The 25,473-nt window shown below is 32.4% G+C and overlaps 2 protein-coding genes and 1 pseudogene across 2 annotated transcripts; 2 read left to right on the top strand and 1 right to left on the bottom strand.

Annotated features, from left to right (window-relative positions):
- Positions 1–109: 109 nt before the first annotated feature.
- LOC107010805 (ras GTPase-activating protein-binding protein 2-like) lies at positions 110–8,019 on the bottom strand. The gene is made up of 7 exons (XM_015210081.1): positions 7,843–8,019; positions 1,649–1,946; positions 1,142–1,567; positions 745–866; positions 598–663; positions 410–473; positions 110–240 (listed from the first exon to the last, which is right to left on the bottom strand). The coding sequence occupies exons 1-7, from the start codon at positions 8,017–8,019 to the stop codon at positions 110–112; spliced, it is 1,284 nt and encodes a 427-aa protein (XP_015065567.1).
- Positions 8,020–14,749: 6,730 nt separating this feature from the next.
- Positions 14,750–19,182, top strand: LOC107010504 (annotated as a pseudogene).
- Positions 19,183–22,108: 2,926 nt separating this feature from the next.
- Positions 22,109–25,123, top strand: LOC107010697 (transcription factor TCP13-like). The gene is made up of 3 exons (XM_015209985.2): positions 22,109–22,213; positions 22,839–23,360; positions 24,844–25,123. Exons 2-3 carry the CDS (start codon positions 22,844–22,846, stop codon positions 25,014–25,016), a joined length of 690 nt encoding a protein of 229 aa, XP_015065471.1. The 5' UTR covers positions 22,109–22,213; positions 22,839–22,843; the 3' UTR covers positions 25,017–25,123.
- The last annotated feature ends 350 nt before the right edge of the window (positions 25,124–25,473 follow it).

Raw genomic sequence — 25,473 nt, 5'->3', positions numbered from 1 at the left:
GCCACATTAACTATGCTGTAGCAGAACTTTGACTAGGGCCACCTCTCCGTCCCCCTCTCCCTCTTACTTGATAGCTTTCACCACCACGTCCACCTTGAATCCTACCACGCTATGAAAAATCGCGTCCTCCAAATTCACTTCTCCCATAGCTCCGACCTCCACCAAAGTTTCCGCGGACCCTGAAATTGATATTTCGGAATACTCCTCTTCTAGGAGAGAAACAGCCTCTAACGCTACCAACTGTAACATCAAATTGAAAAAGCAGGTTTATAATTTTATATGAAAAGGTCATGGTCCAATTAACTCTTATAGTTTGATGGTATGAATAGATTGCAGAACTTGATGTCTGACTTTTTTTATGTGAACTCAACATCCAAAACTTTTAAAGATAATACACTCTTAAACTTACCTCTAGTTGTTGTTCTCTTCATCTCTATTACAGCTTGACGAGTCCCCTTGATAATGGGAGAAGCCTGGAAAAAAAAGAATAGTCACAGTAATGCATCTTCATATCATGTACTAACAAGTCTAGGAAGTAAACACATTCTAAATTCTATAAAAAGATAGACTGTGCAATGATATTTCAGGGGCACATACATGTATGGCATTGTTCATGGAGCTCATATCTTCAAATTCAACAAAGCCAAAGCAGAATCCTTGTTGCTGCAGAAAAGGGAATAAGTGGACACATTAACAATCTGTAGGTCAGTGAACCAAGATGAATATAAGGTGTGTTGCACTAACCCTATTGCTTCTAACTTGTACACCTCCTTGATTAATAGGCCCATATGTTTTAAATTCAGCTTCAAGTTGGGCTACAATAACATCTAGAGGCAAATTTCGGACATAAATAGAGTATCCCTCAGCTACAAGAATTAAAATTTAAGCAAATTAGATGACAATGTACTCTTAATGGGACATTAAGCAATGAGAAAGTCAGAAGCAGAATGAACATGACAATTGCAAGCAGATCAGATAATACAACACCTAGATCAAACTCAAAACACATCTACTTATTGTGCTCCTTTATTTGCTAAAAAATTAGATACTGACATCCCAATTCCATTTTTTCTGACATAGATGCGTCCATCACATTATCGAAGTACTTAGTTTATTTCAGACAGGTTTCAAGAGATTATACCTTCATCTTCAGCATCATTAGCTTCAGGTACAGCGATTCCACTAGTGGTAGTAGAATTTGATGATTCAGGAGCTGCATTTTGTGCTACTGCAGCAATCGGGTGCTTTACAGCCTTCGGAGGAGCAACTCTAGAAGTATTGGTGGGTACATAGATTTTGGTTGGCCCTTTCTTTGTTTGTGAACTGACAATTGATGCATACGACTTCTTTGGAGCATCCTCTTGGGCAACAGAATTAGCTGATTCTGTATTTGTAGGGTGCTGGTCCTCGTTGAAATAGGATCCAATTTCCACAACAATCTCTCTTTCATCAGCAACTTGCCTCCCATCTACCGAAGAGTCATTGGTTTTTTCCTCAACATGTTGAACTTCTTCTGCAGGTGAGCCATCTTGGTCGAGATTTGGAGGATCAACCACATGAGTAGGTTCTGTATTCAAAATGAAAATAGTAAAATATTTAAGAGGATAAAAGAACAAGTACATTTATTGAATTAGAAAAGAGATCCAACCTGGATCAGGGGTCAGAACCTCTGACTGCACATCCTCAGTTCCATTAAGCACTTCTGAGACGGTATCAATCTCATTATCTTCAACATACCTAAAAACATCATTCAACACAAAATAACCCTTGTCCTGCGGAGCAAGGAAAAATGTCTGGGCGAATTTCCTTTTTAACTTATCCCTTCCAGTTAAGCATCCAGTCACCAAAACAACCACCCCATCCTTGAAGGAATCTTGTGCATCTGCAGTCCTTATTTCGGCCTTGTAGTTCTTGTAGTCCAATGAACATATCAAAGTGTTGATATTCTGCTCAATCATCAAGAAAAGCGATAAAGTTTTACATATTGCAAGATAATATTCAATTTATCACCTTATTATACAATTCTTGCTAATGATTCTTCAATTAATAATATCTCTAAACAAGATTTTTAAAAAGGTGCAACAAAGAACAATACAAGAAATACACTTTTGGCATTCTACTAATCATGTAAAGTTGGCAACACTTTAAGTACACAATATAGATATGAGGAAGGCATTTTCTAGACCAAAGGAATTGTCCAAGTCTCAAATAAATTTGTTGCCAGCTTTTAACACCCAAAGATCTACTTATCAAAAGAAGATACCAAGGACCTTGGAACATCTATATGTTGTAAGACAGACAGGTTTTACACATTTCTTAATCTCTGAAAGGACTTCTAACTTTGGGATAGCAACAGTTTCTCTTGGTCATATTCTGTCATTTTACAAAGTGGACAGCATGCATTAAAGTCATAACTTTGAAACCCGTTTTTTATGACCGAAAATCTGTTGTTGCTGTCACCGAAACTCAATGGATAATAGGTCACCTTCCACCCTTCTTTACTTAAATACAAAATCCGGTTCACAACAGAATTTGAGCTCATGACATGTGTGCACCTCATGTCCATATTGTACTACCTTTGCTATTATACCAAAGGCATTGAGGGCCAGTTCTCAAAATCAACTTTTCCAATGCTACCAACCACGTTTATGTTTTCTGAATGAGCACCCTAAATTAATTTTGAGACTAACTCCACGCACTGCTTTCTAAGACCCCACCAAGTTGTTACATCAAGCTTTTAACCTCGCTTTCAAATTCATGAACCAAAGGTTACATGCCTTTGTCAAATTCAAAGTATTTTTTGGTGTTAATAAGCATCTTCTCTACAACATCAACTAAGTGCCCATTTCCAACAAGTATACGAACAACATCAGGTACCCATTTAAATTTTCTCAAACAGGAAGTAAAAGATGCCATAGGAAAATAATTGATATTATCTTCTTTTACTTTGAAAGGTAAACAATTGGTGCTACCTATTTTCACAAACAGAATAAAGATATCTTTTGACAACAAATCAACAATCACTCAGAATTTCCCAAATTAATAAAATTGGGAATACAAAAAGCTTTCAGACTTTTGAATCAGCACCACAAAATTAGTAAATGTTTTGCTGGTATGACCAAAGTATCATCCTCAAGTCGAGGGAAAAGAATAGAATACTACAGATCATGCAGTTAAGCATTAAAATCTGAAAGCTCTACATATCAGTTTCAGTAACTACAGCTCTTTCAAATATCTGCATTGCTTCTATTACTGGAGGAGATCTAGGGCAAGTGGAAGAAACATTCAAAAGGGCTCTTTTCATGAGCAAGTATATCAAAAATTATTAGAGAGAGAAACGAAATGAATACCAAACAAATCCGGCTAATACATTTGCAGACTCTACAGTGCCAATTCTTAAAATCATTGTTTTTTCTAAAATCATATCTCGCACAAGAAGTAGGATTTTGATACTGACCCACCTATCAAGAGGTACTTCAGAAGAAAGTTTCGACAAAAGGATAAAGAGTTTAAGAGTTCTGGACAAACACAACTGCTACAGCAGATAGACCTGTTCCCTGGATTTGCTCCAGGCAGTTGGTTTAGCAGTTATATTATTCCTAGTTAGTAGTTTATGGTGTCAGTCTTATCCTATTATGTTCTCCATATATATGTAATAGGATTAGTTATTTGGGGTATGTGATTAAGAATTAAAACTACTATATTCTGGAGTCTTGTCCTCTCCATACAGACAACTTTATTAGTATAATTATTTTTAAGATTCTTGCACAAACTATTGCCAATAAATTTACTTGCTTTTTTCTATTTCTTCGATTCTCTACTTCTGATTACTATCAGTTTTTATCATAGCAGATCGATCCAACATGGTCCATACCAGATTGTCTAATTTACAAGAAGGCGTTCATAATGCTGAATCTCTTGTCTAACAATTATTTGCCACAGCATCTAAACTAAATACGACTACTCACTGGCAGCAGATGTTGCAACATTGAAAGCCCAGACTAGTTGCCCTCAACAAGAAGAATCCAGTCACCCGAAACCATAATAGAGGAAAATATGCTTGGGAAGAAAAGGAAGAAGACATTGATAGTCCAGCTTGGCCAAAAAATACTTCCCCGAGGCCATACACCGATGAGGATGGATTTTGAAAGCAGAAAATTATTTCTGCTATTAATAAACTCAAGAGGAACATTAAGTTGACATTGCAGCGATGTATTTGGAAGGGGATGTTGCTCTGGATCTCTTTTCCTGGATAAATCGTAAGCTAACTTTACTTTATTGGGAAGAACTTGTTAAAAAAGCATTGCAAGAAAATTATGGTCCTGTAGAGTTTCAAAATCCCGACAAGCACCTTTGTAACATTTAACAAATGGGTTTTATACGGGGTATCATCAAGAATACGCAAAACATTGGTCTAGGGTCATAAACTGGTTGGATCACTGTCTCTTAGGAGTGTCCTTGAATGGGTTGAAAGAGGAACTTAAATCCGATGTTAGGATTACAAACCTAGAACAGTTTACAGGACTATGAGTTTGGCACTTGAATTTGAAAATAAATTAGGCCCAACTCGAAGCCATAGAGTGCCTAACTGGACCCCAATCAACAAACCCATTGTACAACCATTGAATTCTATAGAAACACCCAAAACAATTCTTCCTCTACACATCACAATCCACGCAGCAATGTTTCTTCCAACCCAACTGTTTCCCAACCTCTTCAAATGCGGACATGGGAAATGAGGAGAAATCTTATGGCACAAGGACTTTGTTATCGTTTCCATGAGAAATTTGCACCCGGTCAGATGCAAATCTGCAAAACTATCTCTCATGGAGATTACCAGAGAAGATCAATTGGAAGAGGTTGATGAGGTCAATGTAGTAGTTGGTGATAACCCTCAAGAAACAGACATTGCTGAAATTTCTTTCAATGCCATTTTCGGACAGTCAATTGATGCTACAATGAAGCTTCAGGGTGAGATCAACCATAGAAAGGTTTTAAAACTAAAAGATAGTGGTCCCACACATAATTTTGTTGTTGAATCCATTGTGAAATGTGAAAGAGCATAATTTACCAGTAGAAATAGTTCTAATATACGGTGTCCAAATAGGGAATGAGTACATCATATGCTGCAAAAAAGTTTGCCCGAAATCTTCAAATTCAATTCAAGAGTACTACCCTTTTGTAATTGGAGGGGATGATTTGGTTTTTGGTATCAAATTGTTGGCTACTCACAAGACAATTCAAGCTAACTAGAAGGATATGTTCATAATTTTCTATTGGCAAGGGAAACATTACAAATTGCAATGCTTGAGATCAACAGATTCAGCCACAGCTTCTCTCCAATCTTTAACATGCTATCAGAAGGTCCACGTATCCAATCCAAACACTTTAAGATTAATTTCAGTTGTGGTTTCTGAACCAACATCTCTTCCACCATTTAGAGCACATTCTCATGTTATTCCTCTGCTATCAAATTCTAACCTCCAAACATCAGACCTTACCATTACCCACATGACCTTACCATTGCCCACATGGTCAAAATACTGAAATTGAGAACCAAGTTGCAACTTTATTAAAATTTGGTTTCATACGTCCTAGTTCAAGTCCCTTTGCTTGCCAGTTTTGCTAGTGTAAAAGAAAGATAACTCTTGGCAGATTTGTGTGGGTTACTGTAGCCTAAACAAAACCACTGTCCCATACACATACCCATTCCCAATATTGATGAGTTGTAAAATGAATTACATGAAGCCACAAACTTTTCTAAAATTGACCAAGAAAGATGCTTTTTCCTGGCATGCAAAAGAGGAAGAGGTTTTCCAAAATTTAAAGAGGATCTTGACATCAGTACCGGTGCTTCCTCTTCCCAACTTTACTCAAAAGTTTACAGTTGAGTGTTATGCTTCATCTAATGGTTTGGGGTTATCTTACTGCAATAGTGTTATCCAGTAGCCTATTTCAGCAAGGGATTTTCCTTTTCTACTAATCTACTTATGATCGTGCATTGTTGGCCTTGGTCCTTGCATTGCAAAAATGGAAGCATTATCTTTTGGGTCGGCATTTTATTGTCACTACTGACCAGTCTTGCCTAAAGTATCTCTTGCATTAGCGGGTGACTACTGCTGAACAACGTTTGTAGTTTAAATTATTACCTTTTGATTTCACTATTGTCTATAAGTCAGGAAGTGAAATCAAAGGAGTTGGTGCCTTAATCTCGTCACCCTCAACATGCTGATTTTTTTTTACTTTGGTAATGCCTATTCCATTAGATTTCATTGATTTGAAAAAAGCAACTGAAGTTGATCCATATACTAAATAGATATGAGATCAACTTTCTTCTAATCCACTAATTCATCCTGATTTCTTGTTATCTCCTTACCATATTTATAACGAATCTTGGTTGGTTATTCCTGATTATCCTGAGCTCAAAGCCAAAATTTTAGCAGAGTACATGATTCTCCAACAAGAGGGCACAAAGGATACTTGAAAACTCTCAAAAGGTTATCCGTAATTTTTTTCTGGCCTTGTTTGAAGCATGATGTTCAGTTGTTTGTCCAGAATTGTTTGATATGCCAGCAACATAAATATGAAACGCTAGCTCCAGCTTGTCTCTAACAGCCTTTACCCGTTCCTAACAATGTTTTGGAGGATATCTCCCTTGATTTCATTGTTGGACTTCCTCCTTCTAATGACTTTGATACTATTTTTGTGGTGGTTGACAGGTTTAGGTAAACACAACCATTTTCTTGCTTTATCTCATCCCTTTACCGCTAAAACAGAGTTTGGGGTTTTCTGTATGGAAATTGTCAGGTTGCACGGTTTACCTTGCTCCATTCTTTCAGATCGTGATGTTGTCTTCACAAGTGCATTTTTGCAGGAACTTTTTTGCCTTAGTCGCACTCGTCTTTGTATGCGTACTTCATATCACCCCCAATATGACGGTCAAACAGAAATGTGGTCAATCGAAGCCTTAAAACTTACTTGCGTTGTTTTGCTCATGGCAAGCCAAAATCATGGCTTCAATATCTTTCTTGGGCTGAATACTCTTTCAACAGTGGATACCACTCTTCAGCCAATATGACTCCTTTCCAGATTATGTACTGGAGGGAACCACCACTCTTGCATCCCTTTGTTCATGAAGAAACTAAAATTGTTGAACTTGAACAGCAGCTCGTGGGACGAGATCAAATGTTAGAGATACTGCATTCCATTTGATGAAGGCTCAATCTAGAATGAAGACTCAAGCTGATGGAGCAACTTATCTTTTAATGTGGGTGATGTTGTTTTCCTTCATTTGTGTCCTTATCGGCAGAAGAGTTCAGTCAAACGTCTTAATGAGAACCTTTCACCTAGATATTTTGGAACATACAAAATTGTTTGCAGAGTTGGTCCTGTTTCTTATGAATTGCAGCTGCCTCAAACATCTAAGATACATCCTATTTTCCATGTCTCGCTGCTTTGTCATGCTTGTGGTTGTTCTGATATTGCCTCCCCTCCACCCTTATCACTTTAGGGTGAACTGGAATTGATGGTGGAACCTGAAAAGGTTTAATCGCATCGTTGGGTGAAAGAGGCAGGAGTGTCTATTCCTCCTAATACCATATGTATTTTCCTCAGCAGACCAAAAAAAACAACAAAAAAATACAAGAAGATAGATTCGTACAAGAAATAAGCATGAGTTAGTAGATGAAAAACTTGGTCGTCAAAAACTTCTAGAGTTTTTGGCTTGGTTTTGGGGTCAATGACAGATAGATCGTTAGACTTAAATGATAGTTCCGCTTGCCCAACACCTTCCAGCACATTACGTATCATAAAAGTAAACAAATTAATTCTACTTATACTCACTTTCATTGTTGTCACTGATGTCATCACGCCATTAGCATCTGGGCGACTCAAGACACTTGAATCCTGGTAGAATCGGTACACTGACTCAGGGGAGTGATGCTGAATTTGATAATACTGCTCAACAAAAGCATTTCCAACGACTTGAGCAGAAGGTGGAGCTACAGTTTGCATGGCCATTCTGTAGAAATTCAACAAGATGGTTGTCACTAAGAAACATCCATGTTGTCATTATTTGTGCAAGAAAAAGACATCAGGTGCAAATATCAGTATAGTTCAAACAGAAAGTACAAGAATACATGTTACTCCATGGAGCAAACGAAAAAGAAAGATCAAGCTGGTCAGAATCTGAACATATAGGCAACATTGCTATGGGTCGGAAATCAAACATGAAACATCCCCAGGATAACTTTGTCAGTTGTTATACAACTATGATGCTAGATTCCAGGATATCACAAGCAGGGTATACAAAATTAATCTTTGTACAACCTACATATTGAGGGTTTCCTTTTGGTAGTTTCTAGTAGTTGGCAAAAGCCACGTACTTGCAAAAGAAAAGGTTAAGTCCTAATATAGCCTTATTAAGCCTCACTAATCAAAATATAGGGTGTCTTCAATATAAAGCAAAATGTTTCCTGGAAAATAAGTTTCTTACTTATGTTTTTGTGTTCAATACACAAGCAAAAAATATTTGTATATAATCTAGACAAATACGATGGAGGTGGGAGTGGGGTAGGGTTGTGGGGATGCGGGCTACAGGGGTGGGAGCGAAGGTGAGGAGGACAATTAATGTGGAATGCCACTTGTGGGACATGTTTTACTTACTTCCACTAGGGAAGTTATTCTCCTTATTTTTAAGGAACTTGTATTCCTAAAGAAAATGTTTTCCAAAAATGTTGACAAAATGAATATATGGGACAATTGGAAAACATTCTTTTTTCCTCCATAACAAACACCCATATTATACATATATATTAAGCCCTAAATAACATATTGACACAAGTGCAACGTCCATTAGTGACTAACAAGTCGATCAAAATAACAAACGAGCAGTTCTGGGATATGAACAAGACTAATGGGTAAAGACATGTCCGGCTCCAAGATAAAGCTAGTAAGGCTTGTTCTTTAGTCCCGATATATTTTTGTGGGTGGGGTGGGGGTTCAAGAATTTTAGATTTGTTTACTCGTGGCCAAACTATTTTTTATTTCAAAATAGATTTGGCAATTTGAAGCATAAGATAATATTATTGGTTTTCTATTTAGTCGTAAAAATTGAGATCATTCGATGACAAGATTTATTTTATTTTATTTTATTTTTGAAACTGTAACATTGTATTCACATAGTATTTAGGTAATACTGAAAAACCATATTTACAAAAGCAGAAAGTAAGTATAATATATCCAAAAAACTGAATCAAATCTAAATGGATCCTAAAACATCTATGATTGACTCAGTTTCATTGAAGTAGACATTTGTACACCAAAAGCAGAACAACAAAATACACTTAGCCTAACTTCCTGCAGGTTGTTGTTCCTATTTTCAAAACATCTCTCGTTTCTCTCCTCCATATAGTCCACCAAATACTAGCAGGGATCATCCGCCATCTTTCTCTGTTTGTAGCCCCAACTCCAGCCATATCCCAACCGAATAGAGTCTCATCAATCTGGCTAGGCATACACCAAGATATGCCTCTGGTATTAAGGAAAATCTGCCAAGAGATGTCTCACTGTCTCATTAGCCTTCCCACACAAGGAACATCTGTTGCATAGAGAGATTCCTCTCTTGGCCACATTATCCAATGTCAAGACTGCCTCCTTGGCTAGTAGCCATGTAAAGCATGCCACTTTGTGCAGTACTTTGATCCTCCAGATTTGCTTCCAGATTTCATTGCATCATTGACCCCAATTACTTGGAGCTTTCTTTCTTGAGAATGAGTTATGTTCTAACCTTAATTACTTCATATCTACACGTTCGTTATGTCACTCAACTTGTACTCCAGGTACTGTCCTATTCCTGCTCAACCTGGACTCTTTAGACTCTAGGATCTATCTCCAAACCTGTCATTAACCCTATCATGTATCTCATCAATTAGCATTATGTCATCGTCAAAGAGCATGTACCATAGAGCCTTTTCATATTCATTGAAATTTTCCCAGGCTCTAACCAATAAGTATGGGGTGAAATAATTGCTTATGAAATGATAAAAATTATGAGAGCAAGTTGGAGTTTAGCTTAAGAGTTGAGGAACTTGAGATGCATTCTCCGAATAAAGTAATGGAGTTGGGTGAGAAAGTTCTATTTAGTTGGAGTCGTTCGGAAGGGTGAGTGTGCTCTAAAGAGTAATTTTAATTGGAGCTTTTTGGCATCATGTGACTTGCACATGGATAGTTTCTTAACATAGTCAAAATACAGGATGAAGTTGCAAAGTTCAGAATATTTGAAGGATAGTTTTTGTTCATTTATTTTCCTCTGTAACGAACACACCCATAACATATAGATATATGAAGCCCTAAATAACAAATATTGACACCAGTGCATCCTCTATTAGTAACTAACAAGACGACCAAAATAACAAAAGAGCAGTTCTGGGAGATGAACAAGACTAATGGGTAGAGTCGGGGCTAGCTCTAAAGACTGCTAGTAAGGCTTGTCATTTAGACCCTATATTGGGATTTGGGGGGTTAATGATAGTACTTTTAGTAGAAAGTAAAAGAAGTATAAAAGAAAAGAAATTATACTATAATTTATTCAAAAAATTTAGAGTTGATTATTCTTGACCAAACCTTTTGTTACTTCAAAATAGATTTGAACAATTTGAAGCATAAAAATTGAGATCATTAGATAACGAGAATTTGAAAGAACATAGATTTAACCTTGAATGTTCCTTGAAATATAGATGTCTACAAACATTTTTGAATTAAAAGTGTTGGAGAAAAATAGTACAAGTAGAAGAAAATATTCAAATTAATATAATGAATCAAATAAAAATAATTGATTATTTCTTAAATGTCCTTGTAACTTGTAAATGATGCCTTAGCTTTAAAAAAAAATCAAAACTAAATTTGATAAAATCTTAAATAAGATTAACAATGTCTCCAGAAAGATTAAAGGTTGACTATACAATCATTGATAAAGAATTATTAGAAGAAATCGATTATAAAAAATAACTAATAACTTTCCATCTCAACAGACTAGAAAACTAGACTTCAAATAAAAAATATTATATTTATTAAAATTTAGACCCCAATTAAACGCTCGATTAGGCCACTCATTCGCTTGAGCCGAACCGGATAAACCACTAGCGAAGACTAAAATAACCCAAACAAATTCACAACTACTTTTTTTGGAGGGAGCTGCTTTAGGTTTCATTTCACAATGCAACTCTAATAATAACTAGCAGAACTAAACTAAATAGTAAGACACACAAACCACACAGATCTGTTCACAATTTTCATCACACAAAGCAGTTCATCCAGACCAGAAACCAAAGCATTTTAACAAAAAATAGAAACTTATGAACATTTATCATAATAACAAATAATTATTGATCACATAGAATGTGGCGGTGCAAATGCATAATAAATAACAAAAAAAATAGTTGTTTCTACTAATTTTTGAAGTTAATGTTGAAAAATAAGTAAGCAACTCAACAGTTACAATATTAAGCAGATCATTAACTAAAAAAAATTACCATATGAAATACCTGAAATTGAAACGGAAGTTGCAGAAGATCAGTGCGAAGATATTGAGTAATCAATAGAGGAGATTAGTTTGGTACTTTGGTTTAGAAGAGAAGGAAAGAATATTTTGAGCGAAAGTTACTTGTGACGAGAAGCTCGGGAACAGCTTGATTCCATAAGTACAGACCACCCCTATTTCAATTGCAATCAACTCCCTCATATTTTGTAAATGATACAACTTAACCCCTCAGCTCTTCTTTTATTTTACTTTTTTCACTCTTTTCAATCATATATGGATTAAATTTAAATTAAAATTCACTAAAATGACAAAGATAATCCCTATATATTACAATTCAGAACATTAATCTCATACAATATATTCTATGAATTATAATTTAAAATCACGAAATAGTACTTCGCTATAATGAGCTAAATACATTTAAAATGTCAAAATTATTTACATTATCAAATATATTTATTTGAATATATATGAAACGTTTGATGTATATATTTTAAAAGGGAAAATGTACCATAGATCCCTAAACTTATTAAAATAGGTTAATTTATCATTATGTTTTTGGCTCAAAAATAAATTCAATTTTATATTATTAAGTTCAAAAATACTTTTGTTATTAACGGATATTCTAAAACAAAAGAAAAATGGACAAATCTATCCTTTGAATTATTCAAAATAGGCGGGTGGACTGGGTCTTTTGTTTTCTTATATATTAGGTATATGAATTTTTATTTCTAAATATGATATCACATATCTTACTTACATGACTATTTGAAATTATTTTCTGAATTAATAAAATAAATCTGTTTCACGAATTCTAAAATTGATATAATTTAATTCAATTATAACTTGATATGTCATCACAAGTTACCGTCGAAGATTAGTGATGTGATAGTTCTGAAAGAAAAAGAAAGAGCAGTAGAATAATTATTTAATTGGAGAATTAATACAAGTAATTAAACTTTATATAAAACATAAAATTGACATCTAAAATAGTTCATCTCACAAACTACAATATAAACATTTGCTGAAGTCTTTACAATTAAGAGAATTTGGGACAAAATTAGATCATTTTTTTATATATATATTTTTGATCAGCCACTGATTAAAAAGGGTGTTTTTTTAGCTATTTTCTTAGTTAGTGTGCGTATTTGAGTAAAAAAGAACATAAGAACAAGAATATTTTTGAGCAAATAAATATAACGAAAGATAAAACTGATCAATTTTTAAATTTTTCACAAGTATCTTTGACACTTTTACCTATCTTAAATAAAGACATTGTAGACACTAGTGCCTAATTGTTCATTAGTATTTAATAGTGTATATTTTGTCTTGGCGATAGATGTATATATGCGACAAATTTAGGACGAGATCTCATAATGTATGTTATTTGCAAATGAGATAATTTTAATTAACGAGACTCGAACAAAGTTAATATATACTAAGATGGCGTATGGAGACAAACCATGAAGTCTAAAGTGTTTATGTTAAACAAACCCAAGACATAACATTTCAAGTGCAAGTTAAGTGATGTAATATATGAAGTTACCATAGAAGTGAGGATTGATACCCATATCATCCAAAAGAAAGGAATTTTTAATCAAAGGTAATATGGATATTAACAGTATAGCACACATCGTATTGGTAGGATGAATGTAATGGAGGCTCATATCTAAATTTTGTGTGACAAAATGTATCACCAAAACTTAAAAGCAAGTTTTACAAAATAATGGTTAAACATACTATGGTGTATGGAGCGGAGTATTGGTGAATCAAACTCTTTTCAAAGTATGAAAGTTATGAAAAAGAGAAAGATGAGATGGACGTCTGAACATAATAGGAAAGATATGACTAGAAATGAAGATATACACAACCAAATATAGGAGGCTTGACTAAGATGGTTCAGACATGTGAAAAGAAGATGTATACTGATCTCCTACTGAAAAGATGTGAGATGTTCACAATGGATGGTTTCAGGAGAGGTAGAGATAGACAGAAAAAATATTGAGAAGATGTTGCATATGTTCAACTTACCAAGGACATAACAGAATTAAGTTTATGAAAAACATAAATCAAAAGATAAAAATGGTAGGCAATTTGTACTGTCTCGTTTGTTTCGTACTATAGTATTACTCTTGTAGCTTCTTGTTTCTTCGATATTCAATAGTATTTTTTTTTACATCAATTATAGTATTATCTTATAAACATAGTTATTGTTGTTTTTTCACAATATTGTCATGTCTTGTAATTTAGTATTTTTCCTCAATTTCTTTGCTTGTGTTTTTTTTTTAAGCCAAGGAGCTATCAAAAACAACATCTCTAACTTTTACTATCCAAGATAGGGAGTGTGAGAATTGAGTACACACCATTCTCTTTATATCCCATTTACCTCTCTCCAGGTTTCGCTCTATAACACTCACCTTCCCTATGGTTTATGATATTACGTCTACCTCCCTTATTTTCATTTTCTTGTAAACATTCTTTAAATTTATTTAAAATAAATATAAATTAATTTTAGATTTGATCATTTTACCCATATATTTATGAAAGTTTAGATCTAATTTTTAACGATTTATCTCTATTCGTTGGATCATGTTTCTTATTCGCTTGTGTAGAAAATTTTAACTAAGATAAAAGCATATTGTTCTTATCGCATTTCTCTCTTGGGGAGTCCATTTTTATCTTCTATTTGAAGAAATTGTTGTCAGATTATGATGGATTATTGTGGGGGGAAATCTACATGAATTGGTAAAGATAAAATGGATATGAAGAGTTAATATTTGGTGAAAATGATGGGTCAGCTTGAATGAAAACTTTAATCTTTATTGGATTAAAAAAACACGTATTTGTGCTGATTTATTTTTAAAATAATTGTTAAATGAGTTGTTTTTTATATAATATTTATTAATATGAAGAAATTAATCTAAAGAAGGGTGAAATTGTTAAATCTAAATTAATTTATATTTATTTTAAATAAAATTAAAAAATGATTACAAGTAAATGAAAATAAGGGAGGTCGACATAATATTCTAAACCACATGGGAGGTAAATGTTAGAGAGTGAAACTTAAAGAGAGGTCTCTGAAATTTGATAAATGAGATATAAATGTTAAATAAATTAAAATGGAGGAAATACAAAATATAAATCACTTATAGAAATATATTTGAATATGTCGGTAGGTATTTCCACTTATCAGTTGGGAGCCGAATTAACCGAAAACATTAATACGAATTTCCTTTTTTTTTAAAAAAAAAACAGAAAATTCTAGAAAGAACTTCCATTTCTAGAACTACCTTCTCTTCGCCAACTCAAAATCGCAAATCTCAGAAAATCGAATCACAATAGTTTACAACAATGGCGTCGGCAGGCAAATCGCTGATTCAAACTGTAAAACGCTACTTGAAGAAGCCATGGGAGATCACAGGACCTCAATCGAGTCCAGAATATGTATCCGCCGTACCAAAAGCTACAGAGTACAGAGTTACCTGCCCTGCTACAGCACAAGCTCAAGCTATAATCCCCACCTCAAATCCCGATACGGTATACGATATCAAGTACTTCTCTCGGTGACCAGCGGCGTAATCGTCCTCCTATAAGGCGCACTGTTCTTAAAAAAGATGATGTTGAGAAGATGATGAAGGAGAAGACATTTAGTATTGATGATTTTCCGAAACCCTACTTGACTGCAAAAGTTGAGGAAGATTATAATGCTATTGGTGGTGGATACCAGAAATGAAGGTACCTATATTAGATATCGCTTATTTAATTTTTCCTCTCGCTCCGTCCGTCTCAATTTAAATGTCTTATTTGGTCCATTATTTTAGTAGGCGTTTGATCATGTTTTACTGTAAAATTCGAATATCCGTGTGTCATGATAGGCAGTAAGTTTTTCAGTTCCGGCATCCTATTTGGCAAATTCAAGACACATGTTAGGGAACTTTATACATAACCGTAAAATTCAAGAGTTCCGTTTATTTCTTGAACTCCGTATTGGGTAAATTAAGACATTTAAATTGGAGCGGAGGTGATAGCAGTTTTAGTGCATTTATCTATTTATTCTGTTATGTGTGTTTTCTTTGGGAAAAATATCCTTCATGGAAGTATTTTTGGCGAGATATCCGTGTTTGACTTGATATATATAGAAGTGGGTGATATATCATATATGGTAATTCCTACAAATTGTGGAATAAGGTATATATGAGGATGATGTTTTGGTGATAATTTTGATATTGAGGGTGGATAGCAAATATAAAACTGGTTTGATTGAAGCAAGTAATATGAAATATATAGGAATTGGGATATAGATATATAGCAAAATGACATGACATCTGCCCATATGTGGTAGAAGCTAAATACTGTAAAAGTTCCGGGAAAAGATAAATAATTCATGCCATGCTAAATGCACAATGGAATGATTCGGTGTTGGTTTTATATCTGTGTATTCACTCCATGAAGTTAGAATTTCTTGTTAGAGCGATTAGACAATACAAGTCCTTGACGGGTAATGCATGGTTTGCTTTGAATAAGGAGCGGAGACAGATACATGATGTTGATTGATATTCTGATTGGAGAAAAAAAAAGCTAGCCTATTTGTCATATCCTCCGTTGAAGGATGAAGCAGGAGTTTGCCAAATTAAGTAATCTGTTTCGTATTTGATCTTTAAACTGCAAATGAAATATCAAACAAAGAATTTGGTGAACTGTTATAGAGAAAGTCTGACATATAAGATTGTACTAACATTACTCTGAAGAGTAAAAATCTTAAAATGTTAGAGGAAACAAATGCAATTCTAGTGAAAAAGGGATGCTTTTGGTACAACAAAGATAGCAGAATATATCCCAATTGTCTATGGTTACATTTCCTTCAAGAGTTACCATGTATTTTTATTAAGTTTGTAATATCATTAAAAGGCATATTCAAGAAAATACAAATAGACATAGTACAAAAGATGGTGATTTTATTTTGCTAGCTCCACAAACAAAAATAAAAGACTATGCTATAACTAGGAAACTGACAAAATCCAAAAACTTCTCTGGGCTATTTTACAGGGGTTAGAAAGTTCCAACTTGAAAGACTTATAACTAGACAATCTAGCTTACAAGATGTGTTGGAGTTGAGATTCATCAAAACATCTATGGTTCCTCTCGTTCCAAAGATGCCAAAAGATAGTAGCGGCACCCTAGATAGTTTGTACTTCATGGTTTACTCTTTCACGTTATGATTTTGATCTACAGTAGGATGATGTGTACTTGCAGAATCTGTAACTAGTTGCCACTATTTAGCAGTCAAGATAATGAGTCATAACACAGTTTTTTGTTGTTTGTTCGCTTACATATGTTCAATCTGGGATAGAACTGTGAGAGAACTTTGGGGTTCCCCATGGGTCACAGAGGAAGTTTTTATATGAACAAATTCCATGAAGAAAGAAGACTAACACTAGAATCTAGAATTTCCTATATCTAAAACGGTATTCGGTATACAAGATAAAGCCAGTGTAGATATTTCATTCACAGTGAGAATTAACTTCACATTAGAGGAGTTAAGACTTTGTTGTAACATCTAGAATTGATGGCTTCCTATTCTCCACTAAATGAGATGATGTTTTTAGAAGTATCAAGCAATCCAGCTACATACAATATTTTAACTTGACCAGAAACATCTTGCTTAAAATTTTCACGGATGACGAACCTACTGTGATCTCGTTTAGTTACTTTAAATTCAAAGACATATAGTTAGAGGTAGATGGTTTCACAAAAATTAAAAGGAAGAATCCTTGCTTTTGAGTTAGAAGGCTAACCAAGCTTCTTATTGCCTCAAAGTTGGAACTTGAGTATTTTTCGCAGACTGGGACGAAGGAAGTACCAGATTACGGAGAAAATTAGTAGTATAAATCAGATCTCTTAAACAGGATGAAGAGTTCGTACAGAAAAATTACTGATCAAAGGATTTCTAGGAAGTTACTATCGCTGAGGAAAGATCATGAAGGTGAAAATTTATTTGTTTATGGTTGCCATAAAAAAGCCCTGCATGGACCATTCCTGAAGGATGAGGTAGCTAATATTTCTAAGCCATATGAAGGAATTAAGGTTACTCAATGTTTCACCACGGCCTTTTTTCAGGAATGTTGGCGAATTATCATGGGATATATACGTAATACTCTAAAGTAATTTTCTTTTTTTATATGTTCAAGACTTCCAAAAACAATGCATCTTGCTTTATTGCTTTGACACCAAAAATATGTGGTATAGAAGAAATGAGGGATTTCAAGCTATTATCCTCGATCGAGACAAGCATATACTTTATTGGTAAGTTGCGACCAACATATGGAAAATCATTAGAGAACTGCTAACTTCAGATCACTTATGTTTGTTTCGATTGTCAACAAATGCCTGGAAAGAAATGGGACCAAGCAAGGTTTGAATACCTTGTAAACCGGTGGTTGGAAAAGCTTTTACCATGTAAGCATTTTCTATATATTTTGGAAGGTACACATGGGATGTGGCATCACCACATACAAGTTCTCAATTCTAACTAATGGTAATGATTCTTACCTTCTCCGAGGGGATTGAGGTAAGAAGATCGCTTGTCACCCTTACTGTGATGGAGGGACCTCAGCAAGATGCTGGGGATCTACTTTGAGGAGGAGATGGGATAATAATATAAGAGTTTGGACATAAATGGCGCTCAGGAGAACATGTCACACATTTTTTATGCTGAATTTCTGATGACACATTGATTTTTTGAGATGTAGCGGAGATATGACTGAAGTATCTCAGACTCATTGTGTTGTTCTTTTTCTGGCTGCTTTTTTTATTGCATATAACCAAAAGGTTCCGGAACACAGTCAATGAAGTTCTTAGCATACAATGACCGGCAAAGTTCTTGCTTCCAGAGATAAAAATAGGAGGGGGACTCTATGAGAAGGCAAGGGAGAACAAATATACTCTCATTTGGTAGAGTTCGAAAAAGTTATTAAAGAACAATTATAGGCAGAAAAATGAATCACACTGCAAATGCCCCTAACTAGCACTAGTAAAGCTGTAGTATCTAGGGGAAGCGGGGAGTCGTCAAGGATAACCTCCCGAAGGAGCGTCATGGGAAACCAAGTGCCTTTGTAAGAGAAATATCATCAGTTGAGTGGCCACATGAGATATTATCTCTTAACTTGTGAACCTTCTTTGGTGGGCATTCCTTTAGGTTTTAGAAATCATTTCTAAGAAGGGTAATTTTGAATTCGTAGAGTTTTCCGTGCTTGTTCATTCATCCATTTATGCTTCGATAGGAACACATCGATTCAGGGAAGCTTGTTCTGGTCAATTATTTAGCATTGTTTGCATTGCGACATAGCCTGCAATATTTTCTTTACATGAGATTATTTCGTATAATTCTTAACTAATGGGAATTCAATCCCTTTTTACCAGGCTCTCTAGTCATGGCAAACTCGTCCTGCTGCAATAACGTGCCTGGTGATGTTTATACATATCTATATATGTGTGTGTTCTCTGGTGTAAATTGGTCAGAGTCAGTTGTTGCTTGATGATGATGTACCATTGCCATACATTATGATATTTGTAACATTTCCTTGATGATGTTAAGTGTAATAGTTATTTATAAAATATACTTCCTATTCTGTTTTAATTGTGAATCAATTCTAAAAGAATATCTCGTTTTATATTTAGCTAGTTTTTCAATCTTATCAGATTTAAAAGTTTCGAAATCCATCGAATTCCAATTGTGTCTTGTCACAGTCCAATTCTTTTTCTCCAATAAATGTGTGCCGTCTTTATATTCGTTTGGCGGTCACGCATGCTCCAACTAAACGCAATTTGAAAATAATTTCCATTCATAATCATATATTTTGACGTGTTTTACCATGTTTTATATCACAGGTCTTTTTTTTTTATATTTAATTATGAATTATATATATTTAAAATAAAAAATGTACACTTATAGAACATCTCGTAAAAAAACAACTTCAAAGAAATTTAGAATTGGGAATTTAGTTTCCGACTCGATTTAAATTACGTATGTGCTTCAGAGAGTTTATAAAAGCGTTGTAGATTTAATTTTTAATTAATAAAATACAAATATATTTGAAATTTTAAAACATTTTGATTTCCTTGATTAGTTGATTATATATAGATATATATCTTCACATTCACAAAGTCCCATCACTTTATTTGTAGGCACAATTTTCCCTTGGGGCCAGGAATTATTCTTCTTTCTTTTTTTCTCTCTCTCTATTGATAAAAGATGAAATCGATGTTTGAACTACAAGTAACTAACTTCAGAAGAAAAAAGAGGAAAATTTATACACGGTATTCACTAATTAATATTATTGAATTGGGTAAAAAGTCAAAGACATGTTTTTTAATAGTGGGTGATACAGAATAGTCGAAAAATCTTGATTAGAAATTTAAAAAGTCTATAATATATTTTTTTTTTAAAAATTATTTTTTTTAATTTTTTAATTAAAATATTTTAAAATCAAAAGGATCAAAATATTTTTAAAAAATAAAATGTCATTTTATTCCAATTCTAAGTAAATTTTCTAGCCAAAATTTTTTTTTCGATATTATTGAGCTGAAGAATATTATTAGTATTGTTTTATCATGGGTCGGTGGAAATTGCGGCTGTGGATAGTGGGTGGGACTACACAAAGATTTAGAAATGGGGAATCTCTACACTGATTTTGTAAACACTTTTTACCCTATCCATCAACATATTCCAATCAATTGGAGAAGCTATAAGTGATAATGATTTTATAATAATAATAAATATTATTTTATTTTGCTACGAGGAGAAGTATTATTATTTTGCTATGAGGAGAAGTATTAGTAAGTGTTGAGGTACTAATTTAGGTCGTGATGCGGTGATAGAAATACTCTATCTTTGATTAAAAATTTTAAGTTTAAATTTAATTTTTGAGTATGAAAAAAATTATATTAAAAGTATTATCTCTGAATTGATTTTATAGTGCGTGATTATAAAATATCTTGATTTATAAAATGATTTTATTTATTTTATTATATGGAATTTATAAAGTTCGAATAAAGTTATAAGTTATTATTTAAATTTAAGATAAAACTTCAAATTGAATTTAAATTTTTTATAACCAAAGGAGATTTCAAATAAAATGAAAAAAAAAAAGTGAATACTACTATTTGTTATGGCCAAAATATATTGGACGGATTCTTTAAACATACTTTGTTGTGTCACATTTTATGAATTACTTTAACTTGATATACAACGTAAAGAAAGAAATGAACATTTTTTAAATTTGTGGTCTATATTAAGTATTTGTGTGATTATAAATAATATTATTAAAGGTAAAATAGAATTTTTAAAGTTAAATTGAAATGTATTATTCTTTTTAAAATGGACTAAAAATAAAAGTATGTCATATAAATTAAAGACGAGAATATATTATATAAAAGAAGTGTTGAAAACCTCTCGAAGATTGATCAAAACTATTAATTTTATCTTCGAATTATTGATAATCGTAAAAATACTTTGAATGATACAAAAAGGTATAAAAATATCATTCGATCAGAAAAAAATATGGAGTGAAGTGTTATATATAAACTTACTCTTTTGAGTAAAGAGAAGACCGCATCTTGGTTACGTTTGTGGACTTTATCTTTGTGAAATTTTTAATTTCTTTTTATTGATCGATACACTTTTTTTGTTTTTGATTTTTCAGCAAGCAATGATATATTTTTATATTTAAAAATGTATTTAAATTAATTATAACCAAAAAAATGAGATAACTCCCGAGTAGAAGTTAGAACACTAACTAGAATATAGATAAAAGAGAACTCGGAATACATCTTGCAAAACACCTATTTCACTTGTCTTAATTTATATAATTAATCTTTCAAGTTAAATTGAATTAAATTAATTTAAAATTTTAAAATTTATATATTTCTTATATCAATATAATGAAAAAAGAAAATTTAAAATATTGATCAGAGTTTATGTAATTTAAATTTCAAAAAATAAAAAATCGTCACGTAATTAAATCAAAAAAAAGTATTATAACTTATTAACTGTGAATAAAAGATGGGAGCGCAAGACAGGACATTTTTACTTAACAACTTTATCATCGATATTATTTTCTTCTATAACATCTATAATTTTTTTTCTAATATCTGCACCTATAAACATGTATTATTTTCACTCGGATAATCTAACAAGCTATTGATATCTATTTTATTGTAGAAATAATCATCATTAATTATGACCTCAAATTTATAAATATCGTTTTCACAAGAGATTTTGTTTACAATTCTTGAGGCTTCATTTCCTGAACGATGTAATTAAAATCAGCCTTTGTTAATCTCAAGAATACTTTTTAGATTAATTGATATTAATCTATTAATTAAATAATAATTTTATAAAATAATAATATTTTATAATTTCGATAATATTAATTTTGAGAGATTTTAGTGTATTAATTAAATGAATACAAAAAAAAATCACGTGTCACTCTATACACCATTGCTTCTTGCTTTTAGAGTGTATATATATATATATTTGTTGTGTTGGAGTGAAGCATCTTCCTCTCTCAAGTTGAACATTCTCCTTACTTATATTCTATAAAAAGTGAGTTTCCTCTTTTAAAAACCTTCACAAACCCTTTGTTCATTCCAAAAAGGAAGGATTGAACTTACTATGTAAGTGATCTCTCTCATACTTATATTTTATATATACTCCTTTCATCTCATTATATATGTCTTTTTTTTTTCATAAATACCTGAATCATAATATTTATCATTTTATAAAATTTATGAACAAATTACAATATTTTGTCTATTATTCCTTTGATAGATTAGTTAATTAATCTTGAAAATATGTTCGTCATTTATCATGAAACAGATTTAAGAAAATATTAAATAAGGATAGAAGAATAAAATTATATTATTTTTAATGCAAATACAAAGTAAAAAGGTGACAAAAAATGAGAGGGAGGGAGTACATGCTAGCTAGGGCACATTAGTTTATAACATTGGTTTAGCTGCCTTCAAATATGTGTTTCTTCATGGAGTATATAGAAAAGTAGATTACCCTCCCTCGACCCACACCGCCTTATTGTCATCCCTAAATGTAAAAGGCAGTAAGTTTGATGTATTCACCTTCCAACTTATGTATTTCTTTTTATTGGAAGTGAAATGGAAACCCCTCATAACTCCTGTTCGAATGTTTTTTGGTTAAAAATTTAAAATAAACCTCTCTTCAAGTATTATATACTTTTTGTTATTTTCATTACCAAATTAATTTAATTTTTCACTTTTTAATTAGGTATTATGATTAGTAGAGAAGTAGATCCAAGTGATAATAATGTTACTATGATTCCAAAAAAATCATCATTATCATCATCGTCATCATGGAGAAGATTTAAAGATCCAAGGATCGTACGTGTGTCACGAGCATTTGGGGGAAAAGATCGTCATAGCAAAGTTCTTACAGTGAAAGGGCTGAGGGATCGGAGAGTTAGGCTCTCCGTTCCCACAGCCCTTCAAGTGTATGATCTTCAAGACAAATTAGGGCTAGATCAACCAAGCAAAGTTGTGGATTGGTTGCTTAATGAAGCTAAGCATGATATCGATGAATTACCTCCACTTCAAATAAGGGATCAGACCGGGTTGCCTCTGACCGGTCTGAGGAAGGAAGAGGAGGGGACGATGGTGGTGTCTGATGAGGATAGAGTGAAACTAGATGCGCGAAATCTTGACCTAAAGGGAAATAGCAATAGCAATAGCAATAACAATAACAATAGCTTCCGTTTTGGCCTTTATAAGGATAATCACTCCTCTCAATCAGGTATTTTTATATATTGATGTTGTATTATAAATAGTCAGACCTCTCTAATAATATTTATCATAATACTACTATAATCAGGGTCATCTTAACAAGTGTGGGGGCCTAAAGCCAAATTTCATAAACAGGTCTTAATTTTTTTTAAAAAAAAAGTTATGATATATAAATTGAATAGCTATAAGCCTATAACATACTTAATGTAACATATAAGTATCGATAATGGAGAATGCATGCAGATCTTATGAAGTAAGTATGCAAACAAAGAAATTTTCAATAGAGTAATATAAAGTTAGAATAATAAAATTTGACTCGAAATATTAAAAAGTTTATATAATGATATTGTTGTAGTTGCGCTGGAGTTGATAAGTTGATATAATAGTAATATTAATATAGTATTGATTTGTTGCAGTGCTTGAAATTTAAAAAATTCAACAAAAATTTTTTTAAAAATTGATCTTTTTATATATACACAACAATATATTTTAAATAATGAAAAATGTTTAATGATTTGATAGACTTTACAATATTCAATACAATAATGAGAGAATGAAAACAGAAAATTAAGGAATAAAAAGGTAAATGCTAGAATAATAATGTAGGTTTATGATAATTGTCCAGATTTAAATAAGTCAACAAATAAGTGTCGTGTAAGAAAAAATGTTACTCCCTCTTTTTAAAAAAGAATGATTTAGTTTCTTTATTAGTTTGTTTAAAAAAATGACTCCTTTCTTATTTTGAAAATACTTTAACTTCAACTTTCTACCTGACATGTTTAAAGCCACAAAATTAAAGGACATTTTGGTACATTTGGCATAATTTTAATTTAGAATCACTTTAAAAAAAATTCCTTAAATTATGTTTCAAGTCAAATTAGGTCATTCTTCTTTAAACAGAGGGATATTAATTAAAAAAGTTTATATAATGATATTGATATAATTACTTTGGATTTGATAAGTTGATATAATAATATTAAAATAGTATTAATTTGTTGTAGTGCTTGAATTTTAAAGAACACACCCAAAAAAAAATTGATCTTTTAATTATATAAACACCCAACAATATATTTTACATAATACAAAATGTTTTACGGTTTGACAGACTTTAGAATATTCAATAACGAGAGATAAAAATATAAAAAGGAATTAAAATGATAAATGCTAGAATAATAATGTGGGCTTATGATAATCGTCAAGATATAAATAAGTCAACAAAGTAAGCGTTGTGTAAGAAAAGATGCTAGTATTAATAAACTAAAAACTATTCCATTTCTCAATTATTAAAACAACATCCACATAAAATAATCTGGAAACTCAAACAATTGCTTTAGTGACCTTATGATTGAGACGATCTTTTAACTATAACCATGTTATTTATATTATATATGTTCAAACAAAATGATATCATTATTATTTTCTTAAAATGGGATTCTTCATATGAAACAATGTTGATCACTAATGAAGCCTTTTTTTTCTCATTATGTCTCTAGTTCATACAGATAGTCACCATGGAGTAGCAGTACCACATGAACAACAAGAAATTCAAAATCTCAATGTTATGGCTGCTTTGCCTTCAACAATTTACAATATGCCATTAAGTTCACAAATTCTTGTGTATCCACCTGCAGGATTACCACAATATTTTTTTCATCCACATATATAATTAAACCTAAAATATTTGATCCAAAGAAATATATGCTACATTTGTTTTCTATATTATGAAATTCATAGTCTAAATAATTGTTGGAAATTAAACTTACAAAGTTATGATCATTTGTCAAGGTTGATAAGTTAATGATAATTATATTATTGGGTGGTAATTAATTATACTATATATATAGTGACAAGATCTTTTGGCAATTGGCATCCTTTTCCTTATTTGCACATTTTATTTATTTTTTTGTTTGGTTCTTATAAAGATATTGTCTAAATATGATCAAAGCATGTCATTATGCCGATTAATAAGGGTAGTGGTGAAGTGGTTGATTAAGAGTTCGTGTCCATATGGTACATATTCGTCTTTATTAATTTTTTTACACGAATATAAATTCGTCTGATTTTAACGTAAATATCAAATATTGTGTGGGAGAAAAAGAAAAAGGTCATCATTCGACAAAAAA

This window comes from Solanum pennellii, chromosome 2 (genome assembly GCF_001406875.1).
Source record: "Solanum pennellii chromosome 2, SPENNV200".
Classification (NCBI taxonomy): Eukaryota; Viridiplantae; Streptophyta; class Magnoliopsida; order Solanales; family Solanaceae; genus Solanum; species Solanum pennellii.
Note: the sequence above shows the minus strand (reverse complement) of the source record. Positions and strands in the feature narration are given on the sequence as shown.

Excerpts from the sequence above, each read along its gene's own strand:
- LOC107010805 (XM_015210081.1), bottom strand. The coding sequence starts at position 8,019 with ATGGCCATGCAAACTGTAGCTCCACCTTCTGCTCAAGTCGTTGGAAAT. Across the intron at positions 1,947-7,842 it reads CATCAGTGACAACAATGAAA|AATATCAACACTTTGATATG; the intron begins GTGAGTATAAGT and ends ATGATTGAGCAG. Across the intron at positions 474-597 it reads CCATGAACAATGCCATACAT|GCTTCTCCCATTATCAAGGG; the intron begins GTATGTGCCCCT and ends TTTTTTTTCCAG.
- LOC107010697 (XM_015209985.2), top strand. The coding sequence starts at position 22,844 with ATGATTAGTAGAGAAGTAGATCCAAGTGATAATAATGTTACTATGATT. Across the intron at positions 23,361-24,843 it reads TAATCACTCCTCTCAATCAG|TTCATACAGATAGTCACCAT; the intron begins GTATTTTTATAT and ends TTATGTCTCTAG.